This window comes from Osmerus mordax, chromosome 5, assembly GCF_038355195.1.
Source record: "Osmerus mordax isolate fOsmMor3 chromosome 5, fOsmMor3.pri, whole genome shotgun sequence".
Classification (NCBI taxonomy): domain Eukaryota; kingdom Metazoa; phylum Chordata; class Actinopteri; order Osmeriformes; family Osmeridae; genus Osmerus; species Osmerus mordax.
Genome location: NC_090054.1, coordinates 19,732,835 through 19,757,170, shown reverse-complemented (window position 1 = coordinate 19,757,170; position 24,336 = coordinate 19,732,835). Strand labels below are relative to the sequence as shown.

General features: G+C 42.9%; 1 protein-coding gene across 1 annotated transcript in view; it reads left to right on the top strand.

Moving 5' to 3' along the window:
* grid1a (glutamate receptor, ionotropic, delta 1a) overlaps nt 1–24,336 on the top strand; it is a 141,188-nt gene that overhangs the window by 94,568 nt on the left and 22,284 nt on the right. The window contains exons 4-5 of the mRNA XM_067235734.1: nt 3,075–3,090; nt 20,057–20,110. Coding sequence (XP_067091835.1) covers nt 3,075–3,090; nt 20,057–20,110 — 70 coding nt within the window. The remainder of the gene's footprint in view (nt 1–3,074; nt 3,091–20,056; nt 20,111–24,336) is intronic.

Here is a 24,336-nt window from a genome sequence, read left to right as displayed (position 1 = left end):
AACCCATACTCAATTCCTACAAGGCCCCAGTCCTGGATTGATCTTTCACTAACAAAGAATCTGACTGGGTTTTTAACTATAGTGCAAAGACAGAATTTAACACCACATTTATGCCTAGCTATTATATTAAAAAATGAAGTATTCATAGACTAATAAATCAATACGCTGGTGGTGAATACACCAAGTCTTTCAAGTTTTATTAACGAACCTGGGCTTTGATCTTGCTCTATGTGAATGATATTGCTTTTTCACTCACACATTCATACACACACACACACACACACACACAACACACACACAAGACAGGCGATTATGCTGTGTATGCTCTCTTTTTGCCAAATAACAGGAGGTTCAGAATGAGCCAGGCTCAGGCACTCTCAGCATAGCGCCCACACATCCTTCAGTCACCTACTGTAGCAAGAATTATGCTAATGTATTAAAAGTAGTGAAATGTGTTAATGCACCAGAGATTTCATTAAACACCATCAATATCATCATCAAAGGGGAGCTAATCTCACTTTCAAGACCACAGGGAGCGGAAGCGGAAGCTAACATGCGCTGCTAAGTACGAGCAGAGAGAGGGTGATCCTGCTGCCCGAGACACCAGGAACCCTTTCAGTTCTGGGCCACTCCCGTTACCATGGAGATCAGGTCCCGCTACCATGGAGATTCAGGTCCCGCTACCATGGAGATCAGGTCCCGCTAGCATGGAGATCAGGTCCCGCTACCATGGAGATCAGGTCCCGCTACCATGAAGATCAGGTCCCGCTACCATGGAGATCAGGTCCCGCTACCATGGAGATCAGGTCCCGCTAGCATGGAGATCAGGTCCCGCTACCATGGAGATCAGGTCCCGCTACCATGGAGATCAGGTCCCGCTAGCATGGAGATCAGGTCCCGCTACCATGGAGATCAGGTCCCGCTACCATGGAGATCAGGTCCCGCTACCATGAAGATCAGGTCCACCATCAATGAAACTGTTTCTCTGCCCTCGGTAATGCAAGGAAACATGTTCATTAAGAAGTTATAATGTACTAGAATCCATATGTGTCCGATGCAGGATAGGTTTCCTAGATCTCTCCTGTCATCCGCCGTCAAACCAGCAGAACACAGGGCCTTGCTGTGAATCAAATCAGTATTTCAAATCAGTGTGAGCCAGTCGAATGGAAGTAGGAGTTGAAAGGAAACCTTCCGGAAAACATCCCAGTAATGGGCTTTTCACAATCCACACTCAATAACAGGACTGTGAGTTCAGTTAGGTACAACCTTTACTTCAAATGTTGTTTGGTTTGTGAGGACTTTTGCTTGGAGAGGATGTGCAGGAGTCAAATCCCACCAGCTCTACTCTTCTCGTACTTCACTCCTGCCCCCTTGCCCTGGTTCTCTTAGATCTCAGGTGGAATCAGGCTTTCACAGGCAGTTACACAAAACTTTACGTTGGTCGTTGTACTGGGGCGCATTCCCCTTAACTCAACAGAGCCTATACAGTACATTACCCTCTCCTGTGCCCCTCTCCTGTGCCCCTCTCCTGTGTCCCTCTCTCCTGTGCCCCTCTCTCCTGTGCCCCTCTCCTGTGCCCCTCTCTCCTGAGCCCCTCTCCTGTGCCCCTCTCTCCTGTGCCCCTCTCCTGTGCCCCTCTCTCCTGTGCCCCTCTCCTGTGCCCCTCTCTCCTGTGCCCCTCTCTCCTGTGCCCATCTCTTGTGCCCCTCTCCTGTGCCTCTCTCCTGTGCCCCTCTCTCCTGTGCCCCTCTCCTGTGCCCCTCTCCTGTGCCCCTCTCCTGTGCCTCTCTCCTGTGCCCCTCTCCTGTGCCCCTCTCCTGTGCCCCTCTCCTGTGCCTCTCTCCTGTGCCCTCTCCTGTGCCCCTCTCCTGTGCCCCTCTCTGGCTCTCAGGATTACTGCTGCCTCCCCCCCTCCTCCCCCCCATTCACCACCCCTCAGGGCTTGTTGCCGGGGGAGACAGATTGAGTGGTGTCTGTCGTTTTGCCAGCTCTGCAGGACAGTGATGGATTGGCCCTGGTGCCTGGGTAAGGGAGAGTGAAAGCCTCTGAGTTTTGGCCCGCACCAGGGAAGAGAGAGGAGGAATAAAGGGGAGACGGAGTGATGGACGTCCTGGGGGAAAATGTTACACGAAGGAGGGGAATTTGCCATGGGGGGGGGGGGGGGGGGGGGGGGGGGGGGGGGGGGTGGGGGGGGGGGGGAGATAGACCCAGGGAAAAGCTGGAAGGTGGGCCGACTGAATGAGTTTTCTTTAAGAGAGGTTCTAAAGATTTGGTTATGAGCAAAGGGCTTTTTGCATCTTCAAACCCACACACAGGAAAAACTGTATTTCCTAACGGCAAATATAGTCAGCCTCTTACAAAGAGATGTTCTTATCGATCACTTCTTCATCATTACGGTGACCTATAACGAGCTCCTTCCACCCCAGACTCAACCACTTTTCTTTTCTCTTCCATTTGGTTTAAACCCAATTTGGTTTCTGATGCTATTAGGAGAAGGATCAATACCCTCTCCCACTCACGACTGTAAAAGTCAAATCATGACATTTTAGAGCTGGATGATATGCAATCGCTCATAACTGTTTGCCAGTTCACAGAGAAAGTCTCTAGAAAGCCCTTTACAACCCTTTACAATACAACTGGTGTTCTGTTGTACACAAGGATTATGTTTGAATGTACTATATCTTTTAATATGAAAGAACACAAAAATCCTTTATTAAGGCTTAGCTGTAATCGGAAGTGGTGCATTTGAAAACGGTATGTACAAAATACTATTGACAGAACTGCAAACATTTTGACATGAATTAAAAACTGAAAAGCAGATATAAAACTGTGTGTCTGGGTGCTGAGTGTGTCAGTCAGTTGGCACCTGGGGGCCTGTAGAAAGTCTGGAGTCTACACCCATGGACGGGATAAATTATGTCTTATCTGAATGACCTTGACAGGCCTCTCAGTCAGATTACTGCTGAGGGACTTGGGTACTTTCCTCATGCCCCCGTGATGAATTGCAGTCGCCGCTTTCAACATCATGCTTTCTTCGGATGGATGCGTCGTAAATAACCGTGGTATTGTGGAAGAAGCGTAGTCGCCGAGGTAAGATTCGTCTCATTCGTTACTGTAACGTTCACAAGATTGTGTCACTTTTCTCCGTCGCTCGGAAAAGAAACATTGAACCTGAATGACGCTCAGGCGAGATGGATATCAGCTGAGGAGCATAGTGTGACACTTCTCATAGTTTCCGATTTGACACAGCCATTATCAGTACAGCGTTGCTGGTGGACCAGGGCTGGACTGAGAAGAAATGCTGTAGGCAGTGTCTGAGACACTCGGCCAGGTAACTCTGGCCCTTTCAAGGCTTTCACAAAGAATCCACCAAACTCATTTGACAGAGGCATGATGACTGCTGCGATTGGAAACAGATTCACTTGTCAAAAAAGGAGAAGCAATATAAGCTGCTGATTAAAAACACAGGCATCCTGATGTTTGGTGTGCGAGGTATCATAAACAAGTGTGTCCTTGCCGGGAATGGTATTTTGATGCCAAGGACTCCTCCGTCTCCCTGACTGAAGTGGATCTGCGGATTGTGTGATTTAAAAGTGATCGCTCTGACGTGCCATTATGTGGCGCTTTGGACGGACAGCAGTGATGACATGTCAGGCGAGGAGAGTCATTGCCACGACAACCGCGGGCCGCTGCGCGCGCATTTCCTCCTCTTGAACAAGAACGCGAAGGATTCTGTCAGTAACGCTCACTCTGGAATATTGGTGTCCTTGACATGTAACTTTACATCAAAGTTAGTGAACTCCTGTTGACAAACAGAGCAAAGGAGAAGGTCTCTTGTTTACGGCGTCTCTTTTTCTTTCTATCTCTTTTTTTCTGTTCCCCCCTTTTCTTTTTTCACTCGGTTTATTCTACACGGCCTCTCTCCCGATGGTCCTCGACCAGCTCAGCTTTATATAAACTGCACCTGGACTGTCCGGTCATTTGAAGCGGAAACAAGGTCACATTCAACTCATGGGCTGTAGAACAAAGAACACACCCGCCTTACAGCAGGGAAAAGAGGCACCACCAGTTGGCACAGCTGTCTTCCGCTCATCCCAATCCCGGGTTCCCCCTGATCCATCATTGTCAACTCTCCCCCCTTCCCCCCTCACAACTAATAAGAGGGGCCAGGTATAATTGGGCAGGTCCAATTGTGCTTTCAGCAAGCATGGAATGAGAAAAGGGCTCTAGTTCAATTAGACAGGTGCAGAATGATAATGAGGGTCTCTGGTGTTGATTGCATAAGTGCTGTGATTGGGAGACGCTTCATATTTCAGGCCCCTGACGTAGAACTTTCCTGTTGGCTTGTGTATCCTGCAGTAAGAAATGTGTTAGTGGAGGACAGGAGGATTCTAGCAATGCTGCCATTTTGTCACAATAATAGTAAATAATAAAGGGCACCACAAATAAATAGTGATTTAGATTTCCCCTCACAATTGAAATTGTCTTGTGTTTATGTCATCTGCATTTGGTAATTTAGCTAGGTAAACGTTAACATGAAAAAAAAAATTAATAGATGATGACAAGATATTGACCCTATAAAGTTCCTGTACAGAATAATCCTAGAGTTGGGATAAAGGGAGCCAACAGCAGTCTAGGGTCAAGAAGTTCCTTAACCCTTGTGCTGCCTTCGGGTCACATGACCCAAAGGTTCATAACGAACCATCGTTGTGTTTACCCAATTTTACCCAATACAAAAACAAATAAAAATAATTTTATTTTAACCTTCGCAATGTGGGGGGGTCTGAGACAGCCCAACGGTTAAAAGAAAATTCTTCACTTTGTTTTTGTATGCGGTAAAGTTGTCGCAATACGACGGTGGGTCACAACGACTGATGGGTCAGAATGACCCGAAGATAACACAAGGGTTAAGACCAGCAGTGATCAGCAGGCTTCCACCTTCCAGTCATGGGAGGAACATTCAAACCAAAAGGTGCCAGGTCTGTTTCTGGGGTTTTAAAGGCCCAAGCATAAATATATAATCACAAGAATGTCTTTTTACCACTGAGTCCACGTCAGGTACTGCAGGTTGGATCCTCCAGGGACCTTATCTTGGTTACTGTCCACTGGTATCACTCCCTTCTGGGTTAAGAGAAGCCTGCCCTGCCCCTGTCCTCTCTTTTTGACCCACCTATGTAACTCTTCAATTCCATTTTCCTCACTATAACATCATGACAAATTGAACCTGTCAGACAGTGATCCGTCATCGTCCTGTATCTTTTCTTCTTTTGCCCTCTGCTCTCTCCTTCGTACACAATTCCCCTCTATTTTGCTCTCCTCTTCCCCAATGGTTTATCTACTTGTGTGTCTGCTTTTTCCAGTTTTTGCTTTTCTTTTTCTCTTTCTCTTTCTTTTTGGCTCTATCTATCTTTCTGTCTCTCATTCTCTCTTTTACACACAAAAGTTCTTCATCTATTTCTCATTCCCTCTGTATTCCATATCTGTATTTCTCGACTGGTCTCTATAAGGACATTATGATACACTGTCACATTCTATGCCACTAAACCATCTATTGTATTCCACCCACATTCTGTAATAAAAAAACATGGCTGACTTTAGAGAGACAGACGCACACACAATTTACCCATACATGCTGAAGTATATTGAATTGTTTTGAATACAAAGTCTCAGCAATACAAAGGCAGATTTACAGTAACTCAAACGGATTTCGGAGGGGAGCTTCGAAGCTACAATGTCTCTATGTCAGGTATACTGTACACGCAACATACCAAAGCTGCTTGACCAAAATGCGACAGCATGTCCTCGCCCTTAATCTGTCTCCGAGTAATACAGTTGGCTGGAAATGGCAATTCAGTTACTTGATAGGGGCATAATTGTGTTGTTGCTGTTTAAATTTGTATCTTTCACGTAAATTGTTTGTTCACATGAAGGGGTCTGAAGCACATCAACAATTCATTTCTGATAGGATGTTTCAGCGCATAATTCGCATTTTAATAGAATGGGTGGAAATCATGCAAAGTTTGTTTATGCAGAGGTAATAGAGAATGGGCAAAACACTTTTGTCAGGGCACCCTGATCTAAAAATATTAAGGAGTAGAACACCTCTCAAGGTGTATAATTCACAACAGGGAGGAATAATCATGAAAAATATCTTCATATTAAATTTCTGTTATTAAAATGGAAACGTATGAAGTTGGCAAAGTCTTTTCTTGATGGATTGTTATTACTCATGGTATTATGAATCATCTAAGGAAGTTTAAGGGCTTTTCATAAATAATTTAACTTTTCATAAGAAATCTTAAGAATTAAAACTGAGAAAGTAGTGTATTCTTCATTTCTATTTACTTCTATATTTTCAAGGGTGGTAGTATAGAGAATGACCTTCAGAGGACAGAGTAACTATTCACCGGTCGGATGATGATGATGATGTAGGTGATTATTGTGATGATGAAGATGATAAACGACAGACAATATTACAGTAACCAGTCGTTTCCATCATATGGAAGACTTTCTGTCTTTAATTGAGTACCCCCATACTGAATGTGATGTGGCCACACACCATGTACCTCACAACCAAACATACCTGAGCCACAGTTTCATCAACTTTACCACCACAAAATCTATAAATGTGTTTCTGGGACAAAATGTCTCATTTATTTGGTCATTTACAGCACTGCTCAACACAGAGAGGAAATGCTTTTAACTCACATCCCGTGAATTTCATTTGTGTTTTTCCATTGCATTCCCCAAAAGGTATTCATGACCTGATGGAGGGTAATAAACTTTGATGGATGTTTGTGAGTCTCAGATATCCTTAGTGTTATTGAAACCGTAAACCTCTTGGGCACGTTTTATTTCTTATAGGCACCGTGGAGCGGGTGACTAAATGGTTAAACCATAAAAGGCGTGTAATCAAGTCCATCTCCTTTATCTTCTGACCTCTAAAGTTGTCCAGAAGTGTCACGTGTGCAGAGCCATGACCCACGCTGTTCTGCATTTCACCTCCGTGATTTATACGGTCTTTACCGTAGGACAATAACACTCTTCTGCCTGTTGATGGGAACAGAAACAGCAGAAATCCTTCTTGTCGTGTCATCAAGATGCTGTGCGTTGTGTGCATAGAGACTGTGTGTGAATAGCACACTTACGATTGGTTGATAATGCCTGATGCAACCACACACATACATACACATACTACATCCGCTTCCTGTAACAGTTCATCCGTGTTGTTTATAGGTTGAGTAACACTCATGTTCTGAATAGTGAAGCTTTTTCATTTAGTCAGAAGTAGGCGGCAGCCGCAATGGAAACTTGATCATCCAATCTGTGAGGTAATTTAACAGAATATCGTCTGCAACTCTAGGATTACTATTTGTGTTGGATGTTCTAAACTTTTAAGTTTCGCCTAGAAGTTCTGAAATATTTTAGCAGTTGAATTATTGCACTGTTCTCAAGGGAGGAACACCAAATAGGAATTTGTTGGATAATTGCAAAGCCAACCATTTGGAAAACAGGTACTTGTTCCCAATACACATCGCATCACACACTCTGCAAGTTCTGTGGAGAACATTTTTAAACCACTTCGGGCCACCTTAGTTTCAAAATGTAAAGCTACAGTCAATACAATCACTTTGAAATTCCTTATATCAACTACGGTTAGATAAACTGATCTTCTATGTGGACACGCTATGTAAAGCATTATTTTCCATTTTCGGTAATCGGCATATCTGCTACATTATCGCTGTACGGCTGAACACGTCTGCAGGTATCAATTTTGAGATTATTATAATTCTTTGATTTCACTTCTAGCCTACAATGGACCCAGAAGCACGTATTTGTATACAAACACACACACGCACACGCAAACACGCACACAGGCACACAGGTGGTAGCCTCAGTTCAGAGCAGAAGAATATATAATAATCGTATCTAATCTAGTGTCTACAAATTGTAGGGGGTTGATGAGATCATCTGTTGTCATAAATGTGAGTAACATCTGGGTGACGTCCAAGTCCCACACCCCTTCCACACCAACAGGGGTAAAACATGGGGAAGTTGTTGGTGTGAAGGGGTCTGTGTTCACACCCCAGCACTGCACAGCTTCTGAAAATGCATTCAGTAAAGGATGCATTTTTCACTCACTCATTAACTCCCACATTCAGATACTCATTGAGTCAATTATTCATTTGAACCTAATCTCATCTGTATTTCCCTTGGACTCATTATTGATTTGCAATTAGCTTTACCCAATGATTGAGGACAGAATTCATGAAGGGTTTTTATAATTCTTGATATGCTTCATCACAATGGCCTTTGTGTATATAGCCAACACTTGAGATCAAGTACTTAATATTACAGCAGTTGCAGTGCATTACTGACAACCCCACCAAGTGTGACCTAAAGCATTTGACTTTGTAGGGTTAAATGATTATAAGATCAATCTTCAAGCTAAATTGAAATGCAGTATCCAATAGCAGAGTTCGGTAGAGTACAGCATTTACAATATTCATCATGGAGTCCTGGACTACAGATATACAGAATGTCATTGTTGCTGTTGATGCTTTTTCATGTATGTTTTTTGGTTCATATTCTGACTGAGGCCAGTCTGTTAAGGGTGATCTAGTTGTGGGGCCTGGTGGTTGTGTGTGTGTGTGGGGGGGGGGGGGTTGGCCGAGCCAAAGGCTGGCTGTGGTCAGAGAGATGGATGAAGTGGAGGGATCGTGCTGTCCAAGATGCCCTGTAGAATCTCCTCCAGATCCCTCTTTCAAACAGGCCTTTTCAGAGCCCCTATTCAGAAAACAGTAATTGCATCATTTTTCAAGGCCCTTGGCTCTGTCTGACGACTAGGCTAGGCCCATTAATCAAGTTAACGGAGAAGTAAGTGATTTCAAAATATAGAAATTATATTATAAAATATAGGCTTTGATCATGTGTCCCCCCCGCCCTCTACCAAACCTCTTCCATTACCTCCAGCTTGCAGAGTGTATAATGCCTGTCGTTATGCATGTGTGAGAGTTGGATAATTTCTGTTGTTGTTGTTGCCTTGTGCAACTTCATAGGGGTCTTTTTAGCATCCGTATGATTGCTTGCCTCTCCACCATCCATTTCTTTTCTCCCATACAAGTGACTACGGTACATACTGTACCGTAGTCACTGCCAAATAGCTGGTCCCCTTAGAAGGCCTGCGCTCTATGAAAGAGCTCAGTAAGTCTCCAGAGCGCACAGTTGAGACATTTATTGTATCTTGATGTGAAAGATTGAATTGCAGTTCTCAGGTGTATTGAAAAGCTTTAGCTGGCTATGAAACTGTGCAGTCATTACTTGCAGTCAATACAAAAAAACACTGGAAATTAGATTCCGTCCACACTGGAAACAGACCACTTCTCAGTTACCCTCAAGTCTTCCTTGTTTGTCTCTCTCTCACATACTCACACAGACTATTTTTCCAGAAAATATGTGTTTTATATATTTGTATGTTAACGCATTTATTTTCTGAAACTAGCACTTTATTTACAAGATTTATATTATGAGCCTTCAAGCAAAGGTTGTCTAAAAAGCACATCTGCAAATGTGAAAACAGGTCGACATTTGGGATGAAACAGGTGTTAAAGTGTCCCAAGGCATAAAAAACAAATAACCTTTGCGAGAGTCTTGAAAGTTTAGAATACACTATCTACAGTCCATATACTTTTGCACTTGGAAACAGTGCACAGCTTTCCACCCCCCATTTCAAAGCCAACATGAAGCACCAAGTGAAATGCCAGGCACAGCTATGGGCCATATCTCCTGACTTTCTTAGTCATTCGGGCTGGCAGTATGCCAACACTTGTTCCTCCTCCTACTTCATACCTACCTACCTGTCATCTCTGCTCACAGCCCACGACTGTTATGAACTGTACTGTACTCCAACCCTCGTACACCACCTCCAATGCTCTTTAATGTAATTAATAATATACATTTAAAGTTAGTCTCTGGGCCTATACAGGAGCCCCTCCCCTCCCTTATCCCAGAGCTGTGAGGTGATCACCACACTCGTCCAGACCCAGACAGGACCAGCTGACCTCCGTGCATAAGAGACTAACAAAACAAGCGCAGAAGCAACAGGGTCATGGAACTAGATCAGATTCATGCAACTAGATCTTTCCTCTAATTTTTTTCAGGTCTTCATTTTGTTCCTGTGTCTAATTTCTGAATTATCTAATTGCTGTGTTTTGTTTATTTGTTAGTTGGTTTTTAGCTGAATGTCCCTGTTTGTTACCTTATCGTACGTTAAGACTCCAATAGAGTACTATTTTGAAGTTACTGGAATGAGTGGGTTTCTGTAAATCATCAGTTTGATTTGTGCATTATTCAAAAGCATATTTCATGATGTCTACCATATTTTTCTTTAGAAACGAGTCAGATGCAGTGTATCAATAGTCAATCTCAGCTTCAGGAAATCTCTTTGTAGGTTACATCTTAACTGTGACCAGCTTTACCATCAATATGTGAGTGAGCAAAGGTGCTACACTGTGGCAGTGATACACTCGAGTGGTACAGGAATTGTGTTAACCTTTAGGCTGCAAGTGAGGAGAAGAGGAGATAGGAATTGACTTTGTTCTTGAAGCCTGTCTGACAGTTCGTCTCATCAAATCCTGGCAAGCTGTCACATCTTAATACCTCTTTACCACTTTCAGGGGCATTGGTGTTTTCCAGCTCCTCTCTCCTGACACCTCCCTGTTGGGCTCCCAGTCCCCGGTAGTGTCTCCTTTGAGAGTGTGTCTGCCTGTAGCCTAAAGCATAGATAAGAGCTCTAGGAGTGTGTGTGTGCGATTGTGTCTGGGTGTGTGTCTGTCTCTGGGTGTGTGTCTGGGTGTGTGTGTGTGTTGGTCTGTGTCTTTGGGTGTGTGTCTATGTCTGTGTGTATCTGAGTGTGTGCATGTCTGTGTGTCTATGTGTATCTGTGTGTGTGTCTGTGTGTCTGTATCTCTGTGTGTGTGTGTGTGTGTGTGTGTGTGCTTGCCACTACCTGGTGGGTAGTGTTGTTGTCTCAGAGGCAAAGTGGAAAGAGGCCTCTGGTGCATGATGGGACTGATAAGCTTGAACAGCCTTGAGTGTTGCACAAGGCTGGAGCATGGTGGAGGGGGGGGGGGGGGTGAAGGTTGGGTGTCTGAGATAGAGAAGTCATCGCCATCAGCCGTGTGACCCCATGCTGCCTCTCTTGATGCACAAGCACAGTCTCGCAATGTAGGAAGCAACTTTGACAGCTAGCTTCAACTGTGGCGAAGTCAGATAAATTGGTTTCTTTCTGAGCCATCCATTGACATCTGAACACTACCTACCTGCTCTTCCTGCAGAGCAAAGGCCTTAGCTAAGACGCTAATCTTTACTTCGTTGTTCTTCACTGCACACCTTTAGTAGAAGTTTCAATTAGCTTTCCACGTCTCTACAGGATTCTGAATAACTGTTTATTCTTTAATGCAGTTTCCTAAGAGGCTTCTAAGCTATATTATGCAACCTGGCTTGAAGGTAAGAGTGACTGAAGTGGTATCTCCATTATTCATGTGTTACCCAAATAACAATGAGTTTAAAAGTGTCTCTAAGATGTGTATTCCAGGTTGGGAGGTTCAAAGCATGTAAAAGCGAAGCGTTCTAAAGGCCTTAAAACAGAGTGCTGCTGAAAACAAATAACCATGGGTATTTTAAGCACTCTAGTGCTATAACTCCAAATACTAACACTTGTGTTGATTGTGACCAAACATGTACCTTTTCATGTTATGTCTTTAATAATAGATTTCCTTTTTTTTATGAATGGATGTATTGCTACAGAAGAGCCTCAAATGATACATGGTGCACTGCAAATGGGCTATTAAATTATTGCAAATCTGGATGCAATACAGTCACCTTGCATGTGGATACAGTATGTTGTGAAGCAAGTTTCTGGTCTGACAACTTTTTTTTTCTTTCTAAAGTCAATTACATGGGTTATTACATCCATCAATTAGGCAATAAACATTCGTCTGAGGTAGCATCAATGTGGCCAGATCCACAACATAAATCGCTGGCAGGTGCAGGTGCAATGTTAGTGTACCGGCAGTATATAAAAGGCACCTTGTAGATATGTAAAGTAATGTGTCTTTTCTCTGTGCCAAAGACACTTAGCCGATTATGCAAGGTGTGTTCCCTAAGGCACCTTGTTAAAATGCAAAGTTGCTTCAATACCTCGGTGGCCATACATACCAGCAAGTTCCTTCAGCCTTAAGATGTCAATGTTCAGCACTGCACTCTTCGCCCCATTAAGTGTGCTTTACTTGCTCCGCAGGTGATCCATATCCTGCTGTAGGGCCTGGGTATGCGCCTGTATCCGACTATCGGCTCTGTTGTGGTTAAGGTTGTGTTAGTTGCACCAAAAGCTCTGCATCGGAACTAGACTATTCCGAAAAACTCACATTTCTAAACTCCTTCTTTACTTCCTTTGCTATTCATATGTTTGCTTGAATAGGACCTACATATGTATGAGAGCTATCCATATTTGATTTTGGTCCCGATTATTATGCTTAGGAATTGAAATGACACCATTACAGCTGACTGCATGGGTATGAATATTCAGAAGGTCGGTCAGGAAAGGGGAAACAAACTAGCATTTAGCAAGTCACAGTCATATAGATTTTGGTAGATTCAGATTTTGGTTTTACTGATACAGTCGTACACAGACAGGGTAACTATTTACACTATCTCAGTCTCACAGCGGTTGCTCAGTTCAATTTTTCCTTGGCTCTCTACAAGTCCTCATTTATAGGCAGTGCATGTACATTTTATGTGTGCGTCTGACCAGCCAACGGTATAAGCTCGTAGTCGCTGCATTGAGAGAGGCACATTAGCGATTCTGCTCAGGGCTGTGGCTAGCTGTAGGAGGCTAGCCCCTAGCTGTGAGCGAGCAGCGACATTGCAGTGACAGATGGGAGCTGTGATTCTGTTTAATGTCACACGTGGGCTTGTCTTCCAGGGGGGGCTGGCCTGGTCTGGAATGCTGACAAGAAAGGACTGAATATCATCAGATGTGAGATATCGCTAGATGGATGTTAACTCTTCCCTGTATGGACGATATCTTCCCACTTCGTCTGGGTTTAGCTGCGCTGAGACACTTCAGAAGCTTAAACCTTGCAGTTTTTCCTGTTAGCTTTCTCGGTACCCAGACTCGACCTTAACGATAGTGAGCAGGTACGGTCGGCCAGACAGTCACCATTTAGGATTTCCTACCTTGTTAGTTGGCATTAACTTGGACTAAATGTTACTTATTAATAACATATTGACAGTATGTGAGTGCGTGTATGTGTCAACAGGTGAGATTTTTAGGCCCAACTACACCTTTGTCAACATCCCTGCTGGATGAATAGGTCTGGGCTGGAAGTTGTTTCCACAGCAACAGACCACAGTAGGGAGTATAAGGCACAATGGCCCTTTCCATAGTGAATATTTCATGAAGGTTCTCATTACAGGTGGGTTGGCTTTGTGATGCTGAGAACCTTAGGGTGTGATGCTTCAGAAAGACCCTTCATGGTCTGTCCTTTCCACATTTCACATTCACATCCCTTTCAGCATTCAGAGAACCTTTTGAGGCCCTTTGTTACCGCCAGGAACTTAGTCTAGAGATGCTACATGTGTACTGGCTGCTCTACCTGAGCTGTAAAAAGAAATGTTGTATTCACATGTTGTCACTATCACCTCCTGCCCATAATAGAAATATAATACTAACATGTTATTTATAGTTGTTAAGCAAAGCAAACCCATGAGGCTGTCCTCATTCAAACCTTATCCACAAAACACTTGAAATAAACAGTAATACATCTACCCTCCTCTGAAAGGTTCTCCAATTATTCTGAAATAGTATCTAAAAGCAATGGGTAAACAATGTAACCTTAGCAACATGTTCTGGCAATGGCAATACTGGAGATCAGCGATACCCAACCTGTGGACCGCATCCGCATGAAAGTGGACCGTTGGGCTCCTGCAGTGTTGTTAAATGTGTGTGATCAGCATGAATTAATTAATTAATTTCTGCTAAATGACTAAAATGTAAATGTAAAATGTATGTGGGCAGCAAAGTCGAAAGTGGGCAGCAAAGTCGAAAAGGTCGGGAATGGCTGCTGTAGAGATGACATGAACAGGACAGTGTGTGTGTGTCATATTTAGAGGAGGTGACAGTCACCAACAAATGACTACCTCTAGTTTGTTTATACACCTGTGGTTGGTAAATACTTGAGCGACAAAATGCTCATATCTCCATAAGCCACACTCCATCTTGCTGTTCATTTTCTAATCAATTGAGTGCACATGAGTGGACAGGGAAAAGCGCACAAGCCATTACTGTAACAGCTAACAAGATGGATGCTCTCACATTACCCTAAATTGACATTCAGTTCAACTACATAACATGTCCAGTATGAACTGCAATAGGACATTTGTCATCAGGGCTGGGACAACAGTGACAAACTCAAGCACTGACTGTAAAGAGAATGTGCAACGGTCATAGAATTCAAACTCATGCATTTGTATTAATTTCGCTATGTAGTGTCACATCAGTGAACCCCTCAGTGAATGAAGGGTCTTGACTGTGTGAGGACTTCAACAAAAAACTTTGTGTGCTGTTAGTAATTCATCTTATCAAGTACAATAGCGATATTGGACTTTAAATGACTGACAGGCAACAAAAGCTGTTGTCTAGTTCCAAGGGCAACTGTGTAAAAAAGATAGTCGTATTGCAGTTTTTTGAACAAACTGCGATCCTGTTACAACAAATGACAAAATCGCGAAGGCCAGGCTGATGTGCCAGCTGAAAAACATGTATTTATCCAGGCTTTGAGACAACAGAGATGCAAGGGGTTTAGTGTCAGTTCAAGACCAAACATGAGCTGAGTAGACTTCAGACAGCTGCATCAGCCTCTTAATACATCATCGTGTCATCTCGGAACACAGTGACGAGTAGTTTATGAATAACATGGTTCCACAGTTCATCTTCCATGTTTTCATTTATAATAACAGCGTATTCATTCAGTAGATTTTATCCAAAGTGACGTACAGTACAGGAGGAGGTCAAATGCTCTATTTTTTTTTATAGAATTAACTTTTATTTAACCAGGAAAATTCCTTGATAATGAGATATAGTTCATCAGCATCAGAATTCGGTTTATTCGCCATGTATGTTATACAAACACGGAATTTACTGTGGCAGGGAGGTGCAAAACACTAAACATATACGAATCTTAAATTAAGTAAAAGTACAAAAGTTTAACTATTTCTAAGAACTAAACAATCTAAGAATACAACAATTTAATATAAAATAAAATATATATAAAAATAAGAATAATGAGCATCGTGAATGGTCAACATAGTGCAATCGGATACTGAGATAAGGTGGCTTATGCATACTGAATTGCCATTAGATGGACTTATAATAGTTAAATAAGTGAATGAATGTCAATTGGAGTCCTTGGCCTTGTTGAGGAGGCCAGTAGCAGATGGAAAGAAACATAAATAAACTCATGATTTCAGCATCACTTGGCCCTTCGACGGAACCATGTATGTTTATACCTTCCATTGTCCATCTGGTTAGCAAACATAGGACCAATCAGTCATTGGGTGTGCTCAAGCCTTCGGCGAGAGCACAACCTTTGTTCTCTCACATATATATTATTATTATTATTTTTATTTCTTTTTGCCCCCCTAAAACTCAGTAAATACTTGGCCTACATAGACAACGTAGGTGTCAAAAGTTTCGTCTTGGTAGCGATTGAGTTGCTTCTATTGGAATTTACGTTCCGTTGCATGGTTTAAGCTTAAATTAAGTTTTTGTGGCGAAAAGTGAAGCTAACGGTGGCTAATTTGCTAGCCACAGTCACTGACGTTACTAACGTCACTGCGTCACTAACGTCACGAAAACACGCGTGACTACCTTTGCCAGAACATTCGTTTAGCATCTGTTAACTTGGGGGATAGCTAGGCTAACTATAGCTTTACTGCAAGGCAGCTGCAGAAACGCCACAAGAAAAGAGTCCAGGGTGATAACTATTTACTCATTTTACTTTGTGATATGACACACAATTGTGATGTGTAATGTACAATATAAGCTGATATTATTAAGGAAGTACATCTACTTTCGGAAACAGTAGTCTACTATTTCACTGAAGTATTAGCATCATGACATTAGCCTGTGTTTCCCGGGCAACACATACTACAGTGGTCTATGATGTAGCGTTATCTGTTTTCAATCGTTAAAATAAACATTCCTCACATATACATTTTCGTTGTAGGATTTATTCTGACATTAGAAAACAATTTGTTGGTGAAATTACCATTACCTGTGGTTTCAAACCAGTGTAGCTCACTGCAACGCTGTAGCTTACGCGAGACACACTACAAAAACATCTAGCTACAGTACACAGCTGTTTAGGAAGTCAAACGGCGACAGAAAATGTTCGGCACTCCCCTTACTTAAATCAAAAGTCTATCTAACTACTAACCTGAACTTCATTGCCACAGCCTAAACGTTGTCAATCTGTTCATGAAAATAATTAATTTCAGCCTAAACCGTACAACGGAACGTTTAATCTAATTCAACCAACGCAATCGCTATCAAGACGAACACAGCAGTAGTCTAGTACTGTACTGTAGTAGTAGAATTTACCAGGGCAGCTTCTCCACACAGGGCTATATCGCATTTTGAGTTGTTACTGACAATGATCGCTACCAGTGAGCTTTTTATGAATGAGCTATTTTCCACTAAATAAATGTCAAGCTTATTTACGTTTTGGGGGGCATATTTTCAGTTAGCAGATGGTACCGTTTGAATTGCGATTCCATCTTCTACTGCCGGGTAACGTCGTAGAATAATCTTCAAAGGGGTTGTTTATTCATGAATGAATGCAATATGAGTAGGCTAAATGCCTGAAAATATCATGAGAAGAGAAAAACTTAAAATGACGTTTAAATCATAGAGATTAGGTCAATTTTTACACCGGTCTGCAATAATGTCACGAAAACACGCGTGACTACCTTTGGCAGAACATTCGTTTGGCATCTGTTAACTTGGGGGATAGCTAGGCTAACTATAGCTTTACTGCAAGGCAGCTGCAGAAACGCCACAAACAAAGAGGCCAGGGTGATAAATATTTACTCATTTTACTTTGTGATATGACACACAATTGTGATGTGTAATGTACAATATAAGCTGATATTATTAAGGAAGTACATCTACTTTCGGAAACAGTAGTCTACTATTTCACTGACATATTAGCATCATGACATTAGCCTGTGTTGCCCGGTCAACACATACTACAGTGGTCTATGATGTATCTGTTTTCAATCGTTAAAATAAACATTCCTCACATATACATTTTCGTTGTAGGATTTATTCTGACATTAGTAAACGATTTGTTGGTGAAATTACCATTACCTGTGGTTTCAAACCAGTGTAGCTCACTGCAACGCTGTAGCCTACTGTACCCGAGACACTAGTGTGAGTAGCTAACAACAACTCCTCAGCTGTTTAAGTCAAACGGCAACAGAACATGTTCGGCACTCCCCTTACTCAAAAGTCTTTCAGTAGGGAAACTATCTGACTACTAACCTGAACTTCATTGCCACAGCCTAAACTTTGTCAATCTGTTCATTAAAATAATTAATTTCAGCCTAAACCGTACAACGGAACGTTTAATCGAATTCAACCAACGCAATCGCTATCAAGACGAACACAGCAGTAGTCTAGTACTGTACTGTAGTAGTAGAATTTACCGGGGCAGCTTCTCCACACAGGGCTATATCGCATTTTGAGTTGTTACTGACAATGATCGCTACCAGTGAGCTTTTTATGAATGAGCTATTTTCCACTAAATAAATGTCAAGCTTATTTACGTTTTTGGGGGCATATTTTCAGTTAGCAGATGGTACTGTTTGAATCGCGATTCTATCTTCAGCCGGTAAAGTCGTAGAATAATCTTCAAAGGGGGTTCTTTATTAATGAATGAATGCAATATGAGTAGGCTAAATGCCTGAAAATATCAAGAGAAGGGACAACTTAAAAGGACGTTTAAGTCATAGAGATTAGGTCCATTTGTACACCGGTCTGCCAAATGTATTCGTTTTGATTCAGCCTGTCAGCTGCCTCTTGCAGGGGAAATGAGAAGACATCATATTTCATTCTACACTTCACTCGTATTTTGAGTTGTAAATGAGCAGCAAAAAAAAGATGCTTTTAAATCTATGTAATCTTTATAAATAATAAGTAGGCCCGATGCATTTTTATATAAAATATACAGACCCCTGTGCAACCGACGCAAGCAAGCACACCCTACAATTTCCCCAGAAATTGTATCCTCTCTAGTTTTGTCTCTGTTTTGTATTTTGGTGAAAGAGTGCAAAACGTAATCATGCCTACAAATGACAATTGATCCCTGCCTCTCATGCCTGAGAGGGCAGTTAATTGCTAGTCGATGATTCTGGAGATCCACAACTTGTTTCTCCCATCCATATCTCACCTGTGCTGTTTACACATAAGTTATTTATTTCTTGAAACAAACAGCAATATGTTTAATCATTAACCCTAATGAAGGTTTGTTGTGAATCTTGCTGGCAAAGATCAATTATTCGACTACACACAAGATGTACTTGATATTAAATTGTAACAGTTGTTATTTTCTGCCAATTATTTATTGTTGTGAAATAGCTGTAATACACAGTGTGGTCATTCATGCCTTGACAATTCTTTGCTACTCTCTAATTAAGTCTCCCCCAAGCGTTCATTGACAGAAACCATCTCATTATTTTGTAGCAAATAAATTACATTGTAGGTCTACAAATCTCTTATTGCCATTGCTATTTTCTAATTCCTTGTGGTTGATTATGCTGTACTATATTACCGTAGCTAGTTAGAGTACATGTGTAATTGGAAAAATCTCCTGTGTTAACACTGTCATAGAGAACAGGCCAGAAAGGCTATATTAAAAGTGAAATTATATTATATAAGTTAAATGATGGTGTCACGAGTTATAAGTCACTATAATTGTCTTGTGTTTTGCACTGTGTCATATAACGAGTTCAAAGTAATGACCTTGGATCAGCTCTCTGTGCTAAACGCTGTTGTCTACATCTGTGTGCAGGATCACTTGGCGTCAGACCTGGTCTAGGGGATAAGAACCACTTCTCATTGTTGAATAAATCTGCATCGGGTCACTAAGTACAGCATCTGTTTGGTTCATTTCTGCGTTTCTGTCAGTAACGGACGACTATCTGTTTGAGTGCAGTTTGAAGGCATATGGCCCCCTTTCATTCCAGTGTGAGTAAGAGATGAAGCATTTCAACCGTGGCGGTAAATATTACTCTTCTGTTCAGGGGTCTGGGCGATTTGAAGAGACCAAGCTGGAAATGAGGGGGCATTAAAATCAAATCATGACTCTTCCAAGGTTAGACGATCGATCTCCGGTGTCCGGTCTGTGCCATCTACTGTTATTGATGAGCAGGCTGTGGTTAGGTAGAAATACGGAGGTCTTTGCTGTTATGCATAAGGATAATATAGAGCTATCTGTCTCCATTGCAGATTGTAATAAATGCCCATTTGGAAACTAATGACGGCAATTTAGAGGAGAGCTCAAATGTAGAGATGGTAAGTTTGAAATATGTCACGCTTGAATGTTCAAGTGACGAATGTGACGGCAAAATACCTCTTTTGTACATCCGGCTATTAGTTACAGAAAAGGGTTTTCAATTATGGACAACCAGCCTGCACAATGAAAACTGTGGCAGAGTGGTGGCCATTGTGGCATAGGGAATGATTCATACCTGCTGTATGGTTAATATGGTAATGGAAGGTCGTCATGCTCTGGCCCATGTTTTTTGTTTCCCTATTTTTCCTTCTATTGCTCTCTCTTTTTCTCTCTTTCTTTCTTTCTTTCTCTCTCTCTCTCTCTCTCTCTCTCTCTCTCTCTCTCTCTCTCTCTCTCTCTCTCTCTCTCTCTCTCTCTCTCTCTCTCTCTCTCTCTCTCTCTCTCTCTCTCTCTCTCCCTCTCTCTTTCTCTCTCTGCAGGCGGTGGAAACTAACTTGGCCTCCAAGGACAGCCACTGGGTATACGCCAACGAGGTAAGACCTACATTTTCTGCATTCAGATTTCTTCCCCAACATATCAGCTGTAGAGGTAGCTCTCCATGCTCGTCAAGGAGCACAAGACAACCAATAACAGTCTAATCTGTCCTCTCTTGTGTACTGTCCTTTACTGCGTACAAGGCAAGGTGTTCATTCTCTCTCTCTCTCTCTCTATCTCTCTCTCTCTCTCTCTCTCTCTCTTGCTCTCTCTCCTGGTGTCTCAGTCTCTCTTTCTCCACCAGTTCTTTGTGGTTCTGACATTGGTCTAATGGTCCTCCAAAGTGGCTTTAACAGCACTAAATGCGAGGCACTTTGTGAATAGCAAACAGCGCGCTCTCTCTCCCAGCTTTAACGCAGGCCGCGTTTGCATTGATTTAAGATTATTTGAAGATAAGGACCGTGAGTCATCTGATGTCCCCGTACTGAAAGCATTGAATAAAAACATGCTTCTTCTTCAACCTCGGCACCTTCCTTTGCGCTGCGTTAGCTCTCGCTTGATCTACTAGTGAATGTGGGCTAAATTAGCTTAACACAGACACACCCTCCAACGGAGTCAGATGAGCTGAGCGGTTAGGGAGTCGGGCTATTAATCAGAAGGTTGTTGGTTCGATTCCTGGCTGTGCAAATTGACGTTGTGTCCTTGGGCGAGGCACTTCACCCTACTTGCCTCGGGGTGAATGTCCCTGTACTTACTGTAAGTCGCTCTGGATAAGAGTGTCTGCTAAATGACTAAATGTAAATGTAAGTCCAACAAGCAAACTCACAGTTACTATGCTTCAAGGTTGTATCTCGGATTACATGAATACATGAATGACAGGATTTTCATCCTGAACATGTAGCAGCCATTGATCTGTTATGAACCCAACGTCTCTGATGAATTCATGCACCGGAGTACGAGCAGCATACTACTGCTCTGATTAGAGCAAGTAATTTAAAATAAATCTAGTGTTTCAATTGTTGCATACAAACACATTCCTTCTTAAGTAAATTACCAAGGAGTTCCAGCAAGTCATTAGCTTTAATAGCATCAAGCTGCTAATAGTTTGAGCTAATGGCATGTTAATTTCTTGCCACCTATCTTAATGGTTGACACGGTCTGGCACATTGTGGAATATAATTTCTGTTACACTACAGTATGTTAATGACTGAGACATGACATCACCTGCTTCAGTCTTCCAGATCTGCACCCAAGTCAAAGCTTTCATGTTGATGTTCGACTGTCACAACAACAGAGAACAACAAGCAGTAATCTGTGCTAGACTGTATCTTTACCAATTTCACACTCGATCGAATACTTATAAAGAGTGAGATGGCAGTGATGACAGAAAATCCAGGCCTTTTTTAACATTTGTTATTATTTGATCAATTATACTGGATTGGCTGTTTACACAACTAACCTAATTAATGCAGAAAGTGGTGTCTCCTGTATCCATGGGTACATGGGTTCCTGTGTGGACTGTTTCTTCATGTCTCCGAGGCCCAGAGGTGGACACGGGGGCAAACTGCAGAGGGATGTCTCCAGATTGTGACAGCCAGAAGGCGATCGTTTTACCCAGGTAATCTGCAGGGCCCAGGGGGTCTCGCCAATGAGGTCCCCTTGGTCCCTGCCATGCCTGGGAGCCTGGCATCAGGAGAGGAGTGGCAGGTTTCTCCTGCTCTTGTCCCCCTCGGGTCTCAGCTCGCTAACTAGGACATGGAGGCGCAAGGGAGGGCTCCGACTTATTCAGTTCTGAAAAGCCGCCGTGCTAATCTGCTGTAGGGAGATGGGTAGCATGTGGCTCCATGAAGAATTTAAACCTTCAGTATGGGAGGCAGTGAGACAGTGGAGATGAACGGGTATGTAGAGGGAGGGAGGGAGGGAGGGAGGGAGGGAGGGAGGGAGGGAGGGAGGGAGGGAGGGAGGGAGGGAGGGAGGGAGGGAAAATGAAAGGAACGAAGAAAAAAACAAATGTCGGAAGCAAGGGGGGAAGAAAACAGAAAAACTGTCCACAAAGGACAATGACTATCCAGTAGTTGATCCCTCTTCCACATTTAGAATTCAAGCTGGATCAGTCAGCAGTCACTGATGTGTGTTTGCTGGGAATCTAAGCAGACATCCCTCTCCCTAAATCATCCTCCAGAGCAGGGTGATGTTGGCACAGAGGAGGGTGACTGACACTGTCTGTTGGAGGTTCAGGATGGATGATGCATCGAGGGACGATTTGTTGTGTTTTTTTCCCTGAAAAGAGGGAGGTGACACTAGAGAGTGTGTGATGGATTAGGCGGAGGCGCGGGTGGCGCTGTGACGGGCAGCGAGGAGGAGGACAGCCGTGATGTGACGGATGTCCAGGAGAAGTGTCTGTCGAGGACTTAGATGGAAACAGAAAGCACCAACACGGTGTCGGCCGAACCACACCTAGGAGAGATGAGGACCGCTCAAGGGTGGATCAGTCGTGTGCGGTTTCATCGACGTTTTCTAGACAAAGAGCAGCAGAAATCATGTGAAACCTGAACACAAGCAAACACGTTCATTGATCATATTCCAGCTGTTACTCTTATCACAAACAAATAAAATACAATTTTCCTTTTAGTGCACTGGATCCACAAGGGACTGTGGTACAGTATTCAGCAGTTACAGCCTTACACGCTGCGTCACGGTGAGGTCAAGATTCTGCAGATGAACAATCTAGTGTTCGCGAGATAATATCAGCCTTGGACAGCCTCCAAGTGCAGCATGATATATGAGAAGCTACACTCTTCAGAATAGATACCCTTGTAATGACATGGTAAACACCGTACAGTAGATACACCACCCAACAGATGCCATGTGCCTCTGATAATTGACGAGTGAACTCCAGGTGTAGAGCTCTGGGCAGCATGAGCACATCACACTCTGAGTTCTTCCCAGTCCTTTCCTGTCTCCAGGTCCCTTAGCTTCTCAGTACACAGGCCTCAAGCTTAAGAAAGCGCCTTAACTCCTAATTAAATCTCCAAAGTGATTATGGAGGATTTTTTATTTATTTTTTCTCGTGAAAGATTAATAACATTGACTGAGAGGCACGCTGACGATAATTTGTCTGTCAGGCAGGCTTGATTTGATTAATGAATTTGGAGTGTTGTCTGTCATTGAAACATTGCTGAGTTGTAGTCGCTGTTTCCGGAATTAAGTGGGTCGTCCGAGGACAGTGTCGCGAGTCCTGCTGGTGTTGTCCAGCGTTGCGTATCCATGACGACGGCAGAGACCTTTGTTTGCTCACCTGATCATGAGCATGAGGAGCCATGTCACGATACTGCATCCTAAATCCAGCAAATCAATCCTGCATAACATGATTAGTAACAATAAACGGTAACACATTTTACTGTATGAGCATATGAAAAGGGTTAATTGCGCAAACGGATTATGACATTTAAGATGGCTCATTAGGTGGATTCAATGTCAACAATCTTTGATGTTCTGCCAAACCAATGCTAAACTATGGTCATTCTTCTTCCAATGGTGCCTTCTACCCCAAGAGTCTACAACGTTAGTCACAGTTTCCTGTATTACCCGTGTGAGGGGCCGGTCTGACAGGGTGAGTTAAGGCGTGACCTCAGGACATGAGGTCACAGCTCTATGAACCCTGTGGCAAATGCCATTTAAATAACATGCTGCAGTGACTAATAAAAAGGTCCTTGTTACCATCTGACACAAAGGGGCAAAACAGTATGTGAAGACTCAGAACTTAAAGGTACACACACACCAACCATACTGGTGGTTTTTGGGGGGTACCTTATCTGTTAAACAAGAAATGTTGTTTATAACAAAAATGTATTTGCTGAGACTGGGACGTATTAGAGGGAGAGAGGGAGGGGGGGGCTGGAGGGAGAAAGTTGAAGCAATGGGGAGGAAAAGAAGGATACAGTTAGAGAAAAACAGGATGAAGGGAATGATACAGAATTTGTGAAGGGGGCAAGGGGCAAGGCAAAGAGGACAGATTTGGAAAAGATAAAGGGACTTAGGCAGGTGTGGAGAAAGGGAGGCCAAGGATGATGGATAATACAGGGAGGGAAAGAAAAAAGGAGAGAATGACAAAAGATGGCTGAGGTGAGGGGATATTGGGAGTGAGAGTTGACCTGTGACCCTGTGTCTTTGTAGTGTGATCCCACGACTGCAGAGGCTGGAGCCAGGATGCTCATCACTATTGATCCACCCATGCCCAGATCTCACCTCGGCTGGCCTTCCACTCAACCTCTCTCTTTCAACC